This window comes from Hesperophylax consimilis, chromosome 6, assembly GCF_061612785.1.
Source record: "Hesperophylax consimilis isolate HC1 chromosome 6, BYU_Hcon_1.0, whole genome shotgun sequence".
NCBI lineage: Eukaryota > Metazoa > Arthropoda > Insecta > Trichoptera > Limnephilidae > Hesperophylax > Hesperophylax consimilis.
The window spans coordinates 2,756,908-2,770,095 of NC_142841.1; the positions used below are offsets into that span (position 1 = coordinate 2,756,908).

Consider the following 13,188-nt stretch of genomic DNA (forward strand, 5'->3'; position numbering starts at 1 on the left):
CACATTTGCTGGCACTTCTGCACGAGGGGGGAGAGGGCGCCGCGAAGGTGCTGCATGAAGAGCGCCTGGTTGTTGCGAGCCAGGTAGTGCGCTGCCTCCATGGCCAGGTCGTACAGCACAAACGGGCTCACCACCGAGTTGACGGCGCACAGGCAGAACTGCTGCAGGTACTGCGTGCCCAGCTTCTTAGCCACGCGCAGCAGCCATTTGACGTTCTCGCCGTAAGGAGGAGTTCTAATTAGACAATCATTAATCACACCTAAACGTTAACAGCTATTGGATATGTGATGCATTGGATAGATTACATTGAAAAACACAGCGTTGTTAAGGTTATACATTACTTTAGTCCATCCATTTTTCATTATTGTATAATGATATCTTTTTTAAATAGCAAAAATATACAATGCAGCAAGTTTCTATTTTTTCATATAGGAATATGTATTTTTATTTCCTGTAACTAAGGGAAATGCCTGTTTTTTTCCTGTAAATATGAGAAGATCCATTTATTTTCCCTGCTACTCACTAAAAATGCTCAGTAAAATCAGTTTATTTTGATTTCGACGGCAAACCATCCCGAAAGTCGTTCAACAGCAGCAATAAGCAAACATCAAAAAAAAAAGTAAAACATGATAATTTCAATGTAAGCGAATTGTTCTACTTCAAAACAGTTTTATCGTGGATAAAATCACCACTATTTGCCTCTCCTGTAAAGTAACCAAACACTGTATAAGGTGATGGATTTCCGTCCACAATATACTCATCGGTAAAGAGATAAAAAAGAAGAATGACAAAATAGAACATGATAAAAGATGGATTAGATTAGGTTAGGTTAGTTTAGATTAGGTTACATTTGTTACTTGTTTGTTCTTTTTCTTCAAACATCATCGAATCGATTTACACAACAATATACTCAGCACATACTTAATTATGTATCAGTTGTACGGACTCTTGACAGTAGATCTCTCTTTACTGGAGCACATATTTCTGAAACCATATTAAATCCAACAAAATAAAACTAATCTAAAAATGATTATTGCTACCGCATAAGCACATGTAAAAACTTAAAATACCATAAACAACCACCCGGGTAATGGCAATGAAATGAAAAATTAATACAAACCTAGTATACCGGCTGTATTTGTTCTGTGGTCTATCATCGTGCACGCGCCTGGCCTGCGCCTCCAGAGCGAGCATGCCCACGCGGTAGGCGGCAAGCAGCGCGCGCAGCTGCTGCGGTTGTGGGGGCTGCGGGGGCGGAGGGCGAGCGGGGGTGGGGGGCGCGGGGGCCGGTGGGGGGCGCACCGGAGCCGCCAGCCAGTACTGCAGGCTGGGCAGGCCGTAGCTATACATCTGCTGGCACGGCTGGGAAACACACCAGACATATTTTTTAAATATATATCGTATCAAATAAGTTATTATTGTCGAGCAGTATTGATAAACCAGAAGTATGCAGTAAATTTTTTATCTGTTTTTTTCCCACTAAAATATTTTTCCACACAAACAATTCCAAATTTTTACCTAAAAATTACCTTAAAACGTTGGAATTTCGAAAGAAATTATTTATTATTATTTTTCGCCTGAAATTATTGCTTGTAAAATAATTTTTACCCTTTGTGCTATGCATAAAAAATCTTGTCTTAAACATTAGTTTACCAAAAAAAAAAAATAATAATTAATATTTGACAAGTTCTAGTATTTCACCTAAAAATGTAGACAATTTGTCTCGACGCCATCTAGTGAGAGAGTTAGCACTTACAATGCCTTTCTCATATAAAATAAAGTTGGTTGTTTACAGGTGAAAAAATGTAACAAGCAGTAATTGTTGAATGAAACACATTATTTCGCGGATAAGAGATAAGCCGCCATAGCTCAGTGGTCAGAGTTGTCGACCGGAAATCGAAGGGACACGGGTTCGAGTCCCGTTGGCGTCATGTATCTTTTATCAGGAGATTTTTCAATGTGGATGAGTGTTTCAGGCGAATAATTATTGCTTGTAAAATAATTGAAATTATTTATGTTTTCTACTTCTAAAATCATGTGAGAATCACCCCCCGGACACCAGATATGCAACAGCTGCATAGATAAGGTTAAGCTTTTCTCACCTTAAACCTTCTGAGAGAGTTTCACTGTAATGTCTTCTGACAAACCAGTTGTGGTCAGTGAATAAATAATATATGTGTCTACCTGTACGTGAATTGGCGGAGGTGGCATAGGCGGCGGGCGATGGAACTGTATATGCAGCGGATGGTATGCGAAGCCGTAAGGGGCCATCTGTATGGGCAGCGGGGCGAGCGCGGTGAGCGGTGCGGCACCCAGTTGTTGCGCCTGCTGCAGTTGCTGCTGCTGGAGTTGGTGCAACTGGTGCAGCTCCGGCTCGGGCTCCATGTCCTCGCCAGGAGGTCCGTGGCGCAGAAACAGCTCGTACCAGTAGCGGGCTACGGTGAACAGCACTTCCGGGTACACTCCGCCACCTACAAAACAGTAACTGACTACATGTGTAACTGACTTTTCACTTTGGTTCTTCTACAGTAAAACTCAGATATAAGCACTACTGTTAAATATGTCATAAATGATGCATGTAACAAAAAGAGGAGTTACAACCCATCACCCAAAAATAGTTAATTTTCAACCAATGGTCTCACCCATCTCTCTTGCATACATCACGTACGAGACTTTGATTAACGAAATATTTGTAGGGTGTAGAGCTATTTATTTATTTATTGAAGTGGAGACGGTACACGGATAGTTTCCGTGAGCAATCAGGCCATGGGCCAATTTTACTATCTCTCACATTTCTTTCCTTTTAGTTTGTTTCCAGGTTACGTGAGGGTCCCTGTTTTCCCGCATATGGAACGTAAGGTAGAATGTAATGGAAGCGGTAAGAGTTTTCCCATCGAAAGTCCCCCAAGTGGAAGAGTCCACCGAGGTGGCCCCAGCTCTCCTCTCTACTCCCTCATGGTTGACTGAAGGCCCAAAGAGGGAAGAGTCCATCGAGGTGGCCTCAGCTCTCCTCTCCACTCCCCCCGGTGCCGGGTTCAGGTGTTCCCAAGTGCCATTCAGCCCAGATATTTACCTTACTTACTTATTTGACTTACCCGTCTTCTAGTAATAACTCTACACCCACCTTTAGCGGCATTCTCCACGGTAAGGCACGCCCGCTCCAGCATGAGGTCGCTCTGCTCCTTGCACTGGAGCACGGCGCGCGAGATCTCGTTGTGGTTGAGTGCGTGAGCATGTGGCAGGCAGGACAGCGCGAGCTCTGCGGCGGCACGCACTAGCGATGGGTCACAGCCCTGCGAGGCGCGGTCTGCTATAGAAGCCGCCTCCGGGGGGGTCAAGTGGCCCTCCCACGTGTCGATGAGGAAAGAGATTGCCGGGGCACCTATGTCCATCGCTTGGCCTAAAGATACAAAAAGAATTATTAGATATTTAACTGAAGCCGCGTAGAGACACATTGGTGAGGTTTTAATGAGATACCGAGCAAATAATAATAAGGTCAACCAGTCAGTGGCTGAATTGGCAAATGCGTCCACAGACCCAGACGTCGTGAGTTCAATTCCTCCCCAAGTCCTCGATCATAACACAAGCAACATCTTCTGCTTACAATGATGGAAGTAGCAGATGACCATATATTGTTAGGTTATTCATAACCCGGGATACTTGGATAGTAACAGAACTTGAATAGGACTTTCACAGAACATATGAAATAATCCCTCAAAGCAAGAAATTACTATTACAGTAGAACCCCGTTAATTCGAACCCCGATAATTCCAAAAAACGCGTAATTCGAAATTTTCGCCAAAAAAATATCCAAAGAAAATTTTTTTCATTCAAAATGATTTTTTAATTCGAAATTCGAAATTTATTTTTGTCCACGTACGAAATTTTTTTCGTATAATTCGAAAAAATTCGATTTTGCGAAAATAAATCATGAAATTTCGTAAATCTGAATCAAGGCCGTGGCGGTAAAACGCCGAAAAATGTATTTTTACGTGGTTATACATCGTCCTAATTAGTATTATTATTTTGTAAATCTGAATCGATTTACACTGGAATGTCGTATTTTTTCCAATTTTTTTTTCGAATATCCGAGTTTGAAGGGCCGAGAAATGGGTTTTACGTGGAAATTTGTCGTAATTTAAATTCAGATATTCAAAGTAAATGGCCGGCTGCGACAGATATTGACCGCGAAATCTCAATTTACGCGGAAATTCATCGTATTTTTACGGACATCTGAATTTAAAGGGCCGGCCGCGACGGTAATCGGCCGCGAAAATAAAGGAATAATTCGTATTAATAAGAATTTACTTCTAATATACTACCCGGATTTTCGGCGTCTTTTTTTTCTCATAAAATTTCGAATTATGTGGAAATTCGAAATTTGATTTTTGATGTCCCGTGGATTTTGAATTAAAGAGGTTCTACTGTATTATCAAATCTACATTTTTGACCAGTTTTAGCTTTTGATCAAAGACTGAATGCTGTAGAAATGAGATCACTGAGGCGCATGTGTGGTAAAACCATGTATGTCGTGTGAGAAATGTAGAGATCCGCAAAAAATGCTGATGTAAGCGTAATGAGTAAGTTTAAGAAAGGGATGCTCAAGTGGGCATGTAGAATGAATGAGCGAAGAAAGGATGATGGATTCAGAAAAAAAAATCTATTGTTAAATAATATGTTGCACTGATTATATTATGTATTACTTGCGTCTCTTACTTTTCTGTAATATTTGTATGTATTTCATATTTATTTTTAATTTTGAATTTTTATTTTTTTTCTTTTATATTGTAATCTTTATTTAGGTATATGAGAATTAATGTGTATTTGTATGTCAACTGAGTTTTTATAACTGGATTGTTCTCACGTAAGTGAGATTGTCTGTAATACCCAGTATAAATAAATAAATAAAAGGAGTGTAAGGAGAATATATGATGCAAATGCGAATGGTAGCAGAAGTCGGGGACACCTGAAGAATAATAGAAGAGTATGTATGAGACAATACATAAATGTGAATGAGGCAAGGAGTGTGTGGTGTGACCGAGTTGTTTGGGGGTCTATCCTCTCTGCCTACCCCTGCGGAGAAACGGTGTAGTAGTCAGTTAGTTTCAAATTGAATAAATCTAACAAGGACAAGCATAATAAACTATTATGTTGTCAGCTTATCACAATTTGATCAAATGCTAATAGGCCAAAAATTAGAATTTAACACAGTGTGAAAAATTCAAATGGCGATGATCATCGATTTAAAAGTTATCAATATTTGATGTTTTCAGGAAGGTGCAGATGGGAGAAGTATGTTAATTGCTTTAAATGCCATCCAGCAAAGCTCGAACTGGACTTGAATGACATTGGAGCCAGTAAGATGCTCTGGAATATGTGAATATTTGAGTATGTTGGCTCACCAGTAATCCAGCTGACATGTGAAGAGTATGTGCGGGAAAGCCAGTTGGCACTGACGCAGTTGTGCAGGCCAAGGGCGTACAGGCCCAGCTGGAAGGCGGCCATGTGCAGCCCGCGGTGTGGCAGGTGGTGCTCTCGCCCACCTCCCGTGGACGTCACGGCCGTCTGAGGGTGGTACTGCAACCAAAACATTAACACTTCTATGTAACACATGTATCACCAGGGGCAGCTACTCCCTTAGGTAAATCGGACACTGACCTCCCAAAATGAGGTTGTCCACTAATTTTTTTTGTTTTTTTGAAAATTTATTATGAAACTGTCTTAAGAAGTTGTTTCTTTCCGGTCCCTTGGAACTTTTATTAGTTGTTATAAGCTTTCCAATTGTACTTAAGTAAAATGACTCCTCAAAAAATGTACCCGAGATGTCATAAGACACAATTCAGTAGAATTTATAATTCGAATGGCAGTTCTGAATACTGATCACACGCTCATCGGCCTGCCGGCGAGATTCTCCTAAAAAATTAACATTTTGACAGCTTATATATTCGGTATTATTTGATACTACATACATACATAAAAATTCTGAAAGTACGGTCCTCGGTATGCTCTAATTAATATTTATGACACATTTGTAAATAATGTGAAATTTCGTCATAGGAGAAAATTTATTATAAGACGACAAATAAATATAAATATGAAATATTATGTAAAGCAAAGCAACTGGTGATATTCTTTATTAATTTGAATTCTTCACCGCCAAATAGCGGCCAACAGCGGATGGTAGAAGATTAGTCACATAACATATATATAGTAGAACCCCGTTAATTCAAAATCCACGGGACATCAAAAATTAAAATTAACAAATTCCCACGTATTCCATCGCCGAAAATCGAGTTCCTCGGCCACCCATTTAAATTCATGTGTAAATCGAATTTTTGGAGACAATTACCGCCGTGGTCGACTCTTCATGTTCAGTTATTCGAAGTAAATTTGTAAAAATCCAATACATTTCCAAAAAAAAATCGAAATTTCGCGGACAATTTCCATCGTAACCGGCCCTTAAAATTAATATATTCCACATGAATTCGTAAAAATATGATGATATATAAATTTCGCGACCGATCCTTTAAACACAGATATTCAAAGTGATTTTGTAAAAATACAATATATGTACTCACAAATCGAAATCGCGGCTGAGGGCCCGTTCCCACTTCCGTTTTCAAATCGGAGGCGGGTCCCGTTTTAAAAACGTATGGCCAATGGCCCTGTTCACACTACCGTTTTAAAAACGGACCCTACTCTACGAAAAAAAATAATTGTCGATTCAACAAAAACATGTTATTTGCTCATTCTTCAGTAATGGTGCGCAATGGACGACGATGAAGCTCTTGTTGTCATGTGGTACTTATTAAAAAGAAGGAAAAAAGTGAAAAGAAAATTTTGGGTACACCCAATCATAGCCGAATGATTTTCTGTAGGAATTTTCCAAGTGTTAATTGGTGAGTTGAGAAGTGATGAACTAAAGTTCTTTAATTATTTTAGAATAATAATGATTGGATTATTTATATAGCGCCGTTTTCACCATGAAAAATCACCTCAAGGGCGCTTAATGGCTTAAGAGAATGTCTATCACTTCCTTTAACCATCTACTGGAATGAGTTTCAGAGAGCTTAACATATCAAAATAAAAAAATTGAGAAAGTGCATTTGTCCTGAAGAAAGGCTATCGATATTTTAAAGTAAGAAAACAATAACAACTCAAATATTTTTTATTAGGTGTTTATTAAACTAATACGCTCTTCCGTGCATCTCATTAAAGCTTTAAAATTTTAAAAAAGTAAACTTAAAAAAATAAAAATAAAAATTTTGATGTACAAAAGTTGTGTACACCAAGTGTTTTGTTTTTATTTAGTTAAAGATAAAATATTACCATACTCTTTCTTCGACCAGTGGTATTAAATTTTCGGGATTTATTTCCTTATCCATTATTGTAGTTTTGATTTATTTACTTAACAAAATAACCAAATACAAGCACGCAGCGTGCCTGCTTCCTTGCGACAGGGAGCGGGCGGGGAGGGGTCGGGGTTTGGCGGGGACTCTGCCGGAACGACTGGACGACAAGTGTGAACAGCTCCATACAACACTATGAGCGAGCGTGTTCCAACACGATTTGAAAACGACGCGCTGCGTAGGCGAGCCATCCGACAAAAAATGTCGGATCCGTTTTCAAATCGTGTCGGACAAGTGTGAACAGCTCCATACATCCACTACAGCCACTAGGGCATCCGTTTTTAAAACGGGACCCGCCTCCGATTTGAAAACGGAAGTGGGAACGGGCCCTGACCCTTACAAAATCTGATATTTGCTGAAAACTAATTTCCGCGTAAAACGAATTTTTTCAGCCGTTCAAACTCGGGATATTCTAAATAAAATCGAATAAATATGACATTCCAGTGTAAATCGATTCAGATTTACAAAATAATAATACCCCATTAATTATAACCCCGAAAAAACACGTATTTCGAAATTTTAGGCAAAAAAATAACCCAGACAAATTTTTCATACAACTTTTTTTTTAATTCGAAATTTATTTTTGTTCGTGCGCGAAAATTTATCCATGTAATTCGAAAAAAGTTAACTTATGCGAATATAAATCATAAAATTTCGTATATCTGAATCTTAAAGACAGCCGTGGCGGTAAAACGCTGAAAAATGTATTTTTACATGGTTCATCGTCCTAATTAGTATTATTATTTTATAAATCTGAATCGATTTCCACTGGAATGTCGTATTTTTTCGAATTTACTCCCAATATCCGAGTTTGAAAGACCGAGAAAATTCGTTTTGTGCAAAGAATATGTTGTATTTTTACGAATTTACACCAAATATCTGAATTTTAAGGGTCGGTCGCGATGGAAATGGGCGGCGAATTATCGATTTACGAATAAATATATCTCATTTTGATGAATTTACTTCGAATAACTGAACTTGAAGGGTCGGCCGCGTTGAAAATCAGCTGCGAAAATTCGATTTGCACAGGAATAATTCGTATTATTACGAATTTACTCCAAAGATACTACCGGAAGGGGCAGCCGAGGATCCCGATTTTCAGCGTATTTTTTTTTGTTTTCATAAAATTTCGAATTACGTGGGTATTCTTTAATTCGAAGAATTGATTTTTGTTGTCCCATGGATTTCGAATGAACGAGGTTCTACTGTACTAATTAGGATGATATTTATCCATATAAAAATACATTTTTGGGCATTTGACCGCCACGGCTGTCTGTCAAATTCAGATTTTCGAAATTTTGTCATTTATTTTTACAAAAATCAATTTTTTTTCGAATTAGATGAACAAATTTTCATGCGTGGACAAAAATAAAATATTAATTAAAAAACCATTTTTTATTAAACAAAATTTCTAGGGATATATTTTTTGTTTTTAATTATTGGGGGTCGAATTAACCGGGTTCTAGTATATCTCAAATGACCTTCCACTTCAGAACTGTGAAACTGACCTTCTAAGCGATAAAACTATTGACCGAGCGCCAAAAGAATCTCGGCCATCAGCCAGTAACGGTTAATATTCTCTGGTGAAGAGCTTTTTAGTAAAAATATTAAATAGAAACGGTGGTTACCTGCGTGAATAGACTGGTGCTACTGGAGCCCCCGGCCTTGCTGAGCACAGACTTGGCCAGCTCAAACATGAAGTGCGCACTGGCTTCCGACGGCTGGTTGGGGATAGATGGATAGGCTCGCTTACCCTTGTATCTGAAATTACAAATGGACAAAATTATTTTAAAAAGTTGGTGAAAATATTCTAATAAACATCACAGATATGTGAATACCTCGCAAGAGTCCCAATTACTCGTAATTGTCTGGAGTCAAAGGAACAATGGCATCACCAATTGGTGTATGTTTTGAAGGTATTAGAGCGGGAGCACACAGAGAGCGGTCAGAGTTCTGCGTTCTAGTGACCGTTGACCGCTCAAGAGTTCCAAAGCACACAAGCGGCGTTCAAATTCTCGCGTTCTAGTTTCGTTTGGGTCTTTGCATATGCAACATGTCACTAGAAAGTTCATCATCCGATGAAGAATTATTGCTCTTGTGGAGCTTAGCAGCTTCTTAAAAGAAAAGGAAGTATTGGGTTCACCCAATCAACACAACGCGAGAAGAACAAGGCGAATTTACTAGTATTTTTCAGGATTTACTTAAAGATGGACAACAATTCTATATTTATTTTCGAATGCCGATTAATAGTTTTAATGAATTGTATGACATCATACAACCCGATATCGAAAAACAAAATACTAATTGGAGGAACTGTGTTTCATCAAAAGAAAGGCTGGTTTTATTTTTAAGGTATGTATTTATTTATTAAAGATAAGAAAAGACATTAGAATATTTAGAAATAATAACAAAATACAGTAGAACCTCGTTAATTCGAAATCCAGGGGACATAAAAAATCAAATTTCGAATTAACGAATTCCCACGTAATTCGAAATTTTGGCAAAAAAAAAATGGCGGACGTAATTTTAATTTATCGTTTTTCCTATTGTATTTTACATAGAGGACGAAAAAAATATTGGTTTACGTCTTGGTGATAATAATATGTAACAGTAAAACTAATTTTTATAAATAATTTATATATCCAATTTTCCGCTGTTTTAGCTCTCTATTTTAGACCTCGGAGCATATTCCCCCACAAACTACAGATCTCTTTCAAATATTATAGAAGACGCTCATTGTCGATGGCCGCGAAATTATCACATTCGTAATTATATTAATTACATTTGAAACCGATATACAAACACACAAAACAAAGATCGCGAATTGAAAATACATACTTACATTCACTATTCATTGATCAAGATTGTTCACTCTTTGCTGTCACATGCGGCAACCAAAATGCCAAAACCGAAGGTAAATCATAATAACATTGTAATTCCGGAAAGAGTTGTATCTCTATCTCTCCTACATAAAATGAAGAAGAGTGAAGAATACAACACTATCCTTTCGGAAGATATTCGAAGACAAAAACCTAACAGGCGCGAGCGCTTTGCTCGCATCGAATTGTCAAATAAAGCTAGCACTTGCATATTAAATAGAAGGGTAAAGCACTGCCTTTGCCTATACTTGAAATACGGCCGGTGGAAAAAACCCTTTTGCATAATACGAAAATATTTCCTGGAAGCATTGAATAATTTATTGTCAAGTAAAGCCATGCAAAACACTCACAAGCGGGGTAAACCATTGCCTTCGCCTACGCTTGAAATACGACCGGTAGAAACAATCTTTTTAATATGAAAATATTACCAGGTAGCATTGAATAATTTATTGTCAAGTAAAGCCGTGCAAAACACGCACAAGCGGGGTAAACCATTGCCTTCGCCTACGCTTGAAATACGACCGGTAGAAACAATCTTTTTAATATGAAAATATTACCAGGAAGCATTGAATAATTTATTGTCAAGTAAAGCCGTGCAAAACACGCACAAGCGGGGTAAACCATTGCCTTCGCCTACGCTTGAAATACGACCGGTAGAAACAATCTTTTTAATATGAAAATATTTCCTGGAAGCATTGAATAATTTATTGTCAAGTAAAGCCATGCAAAACACTCACAAGCGGGGTAAACCATTGCCTTCGCCTACGCTTGAAATACGACCGGTAGAAACAATCTTTTTAATATGAAAATATTACCAGGTAGCATTGAATAATTTATTGTCAAGTAAAGCCGTGCAAAACACGCACAAGCGGGGTAAACCATTGCCTTCGCCTACGCTTGAAATACGACCGGTAGAAACAATCTTTTTAATATGAAAATATTACCAGGAAGCATTGAATAATTTATTGTCAAGTAAAGCCGTGCAAAACACGCACAAGCGGGGTAAACCATTGCCTTCGCCTACGCTTGAAATACGACCGGTAGAAACAATCTTTTTAATATGAAAATATTACCAGGTAGCATTGAATAATTTATTGTCAAGTAAAGCCGTGCAAAACACGCACAAGCGGGGTAAACCATTGCCTTCGCCTACGCTTGAAATACGACCGGTAGAAACAATCTTTTTAATATGAAAATATTACCAGGAAGCATTGAATAATTTATTGTCAAGTAAAGCCGTACGAGTAAACACTCACAAACGGGGTAAGCTATTGCCTTCGCCTACAGTTGAGATACGGCTGGTAGAAACAATCTTTTTAATATGAAAATATTACCAGAAAGAATTGTCTCAATTATTTGTGTTCATTTTCGTCTGCAAATTTTAACGTAATCCACAACGACATGGTCGGGTATTAGAAGACCACCTTCCCCAAAGGTCTGCTGCCTACTAAAAGTAAACTATCCTCTGTTGACAATTGAAGCTCTAGCTAGCCCACTCCCTGGACACGTGTTCCCCACTATGTACATACTTAACTTGTTAGCAGAGAGCGCTTCTCAAATATACTTTTAATATTTTGTTAAAAAACTATTTTTACAGTTATGTATAATTATTTTTATAACATGTATGATTGTGACAGAGATTTACGTATATCAAATAATCCATGATATATTATGAAAATATTTAAAATTAACTTGTATTTCAACATTCAAATTATCATTGCTAATATATAATACCATTAGTATTTGGTTAAAATGTATAATGTTTTCCATTATTTATATTCAGAATTGACATAACGCATTAAATAACAATAGATTATGGGGAATGCCAGTAGTTAAAGTTGTAAATTTTTTATTACATACCTATTAGCATCAGTATTTATTTAAACTGTTAATGTTTTCCGTTTATATTCAATATTGACATAACACATTAAATAACAATAGATTATGGGGGATGCCAGTAGTTAAACTCATAAAAATTTGATTACATACAGGTACATGTTGATGGGCCAACTTTCACAACTTTAGAATTTCCTGCGAAGTCGTTAACATATTAAATTTTAATTATTATTAACCTTCAATATTTACATTATTTTTTCAATATTAAACGTTAATATGAATTTAAGTCATAACATAATAACTATGGGCAATTGGTGTACAAATTATATGAAATAAAACAACAAGAATTTTCAAAAACAATTGAATATTTAAATTATTTTGTTTTTATAATATTAGAAAAAAATAATGTCTGTTTTCAATAATTACAACATAAAAACATTTAACACAAAATTAAATCAGCAACAAAAAAGACATCACAGATTCAATCAAAGTAATCCTTTATTGTTCCTTGTTTCGTTTTATTCATTGTATCGTCATTATGACGAACAATAATTCTCATCAAGGCATTTAAATGCATAAACGCGGCAGATGGCAACTGCGGGCTCCCCGATATGCTCCGCTGGAGAACATCTAGGGCGTTGAAAACATCAGAAGATTGGTGCAAGATTGTGGTTGCTTCATCTTCACTGCCTTCTTCGTCGCTGATCTCGGTTTCTTCGCTGGAAGGCACGGGGATGTGCATTTCGGACGTTAGAAGATTTTCGTCGACATTTATAAAATCGATAAAGTTAGCATCCCCGAGTAGAAGCGTTTCGCTGGCTGTTATTTCTTCTACAGGGCCGCAACTTTCTTCCACGGGGGCGCTACTTTCTTCTATACAAATCCCACTTTTGCGAAAACAATTTTTAATGGTCTCAGGCGTCACCGACTGCCAAGCCATACACATTGCTCTGCAGGCGTCTAATACAGACCACTTTCTAAGATTGTCAGACGTTGTACCACTATTTATTTGTACAATGCATGAATGTAGTAAACTTTTTCGGAAAAAACATTTGAAATTTTGG

The 13,188-nt window shown here is 37.5% G+C and overlaps 1 protein-coding gene across 1 annotated transcript in view; it reads right to left on the reverse strand.

Moving 5' to 3' along the window:
* The window catches only part of Dora (zinc finger SWIM domain-containing dorado), a 49,970-nt gene that overhangs the window by 3,587 nt on the left and 33,195 nt on the right, over nucleotides 1–13,188 (reverse strand). Inside the window, exons 14-19 of the mRNA XM_089632303.1 lie at nucleotides 9,038–9,170; nucleotides 5,403–5,577; nucleotides 3,125–3,400; nucleotides 2,185–2,471; nucleotides 1,121–1,362; nucleotides 4–234 (exon numbers count right to left, since the gene is read on the reverse strand). Of these exons, the coding sequence (XP_089488429.1) occupies nucleotides 4–234; nucleotides 1,121–1,362; nucleotides 2,185–2,471; nucleotides 3,125–3,400; nucleotides 5,403–5,577; nucleotides 9,038–9,170 (1,344 nt within the window). The remainder of the gene's footprint in view (nucleotides 1–3; nucleotides 235–1,120; nucleotides 1,363–2,184; nucleotides 2,472–3,124; nucleotides 3,401–5,402; nucleotides 5,578–9,037; nucleotides 9,171–13,188) is intronic.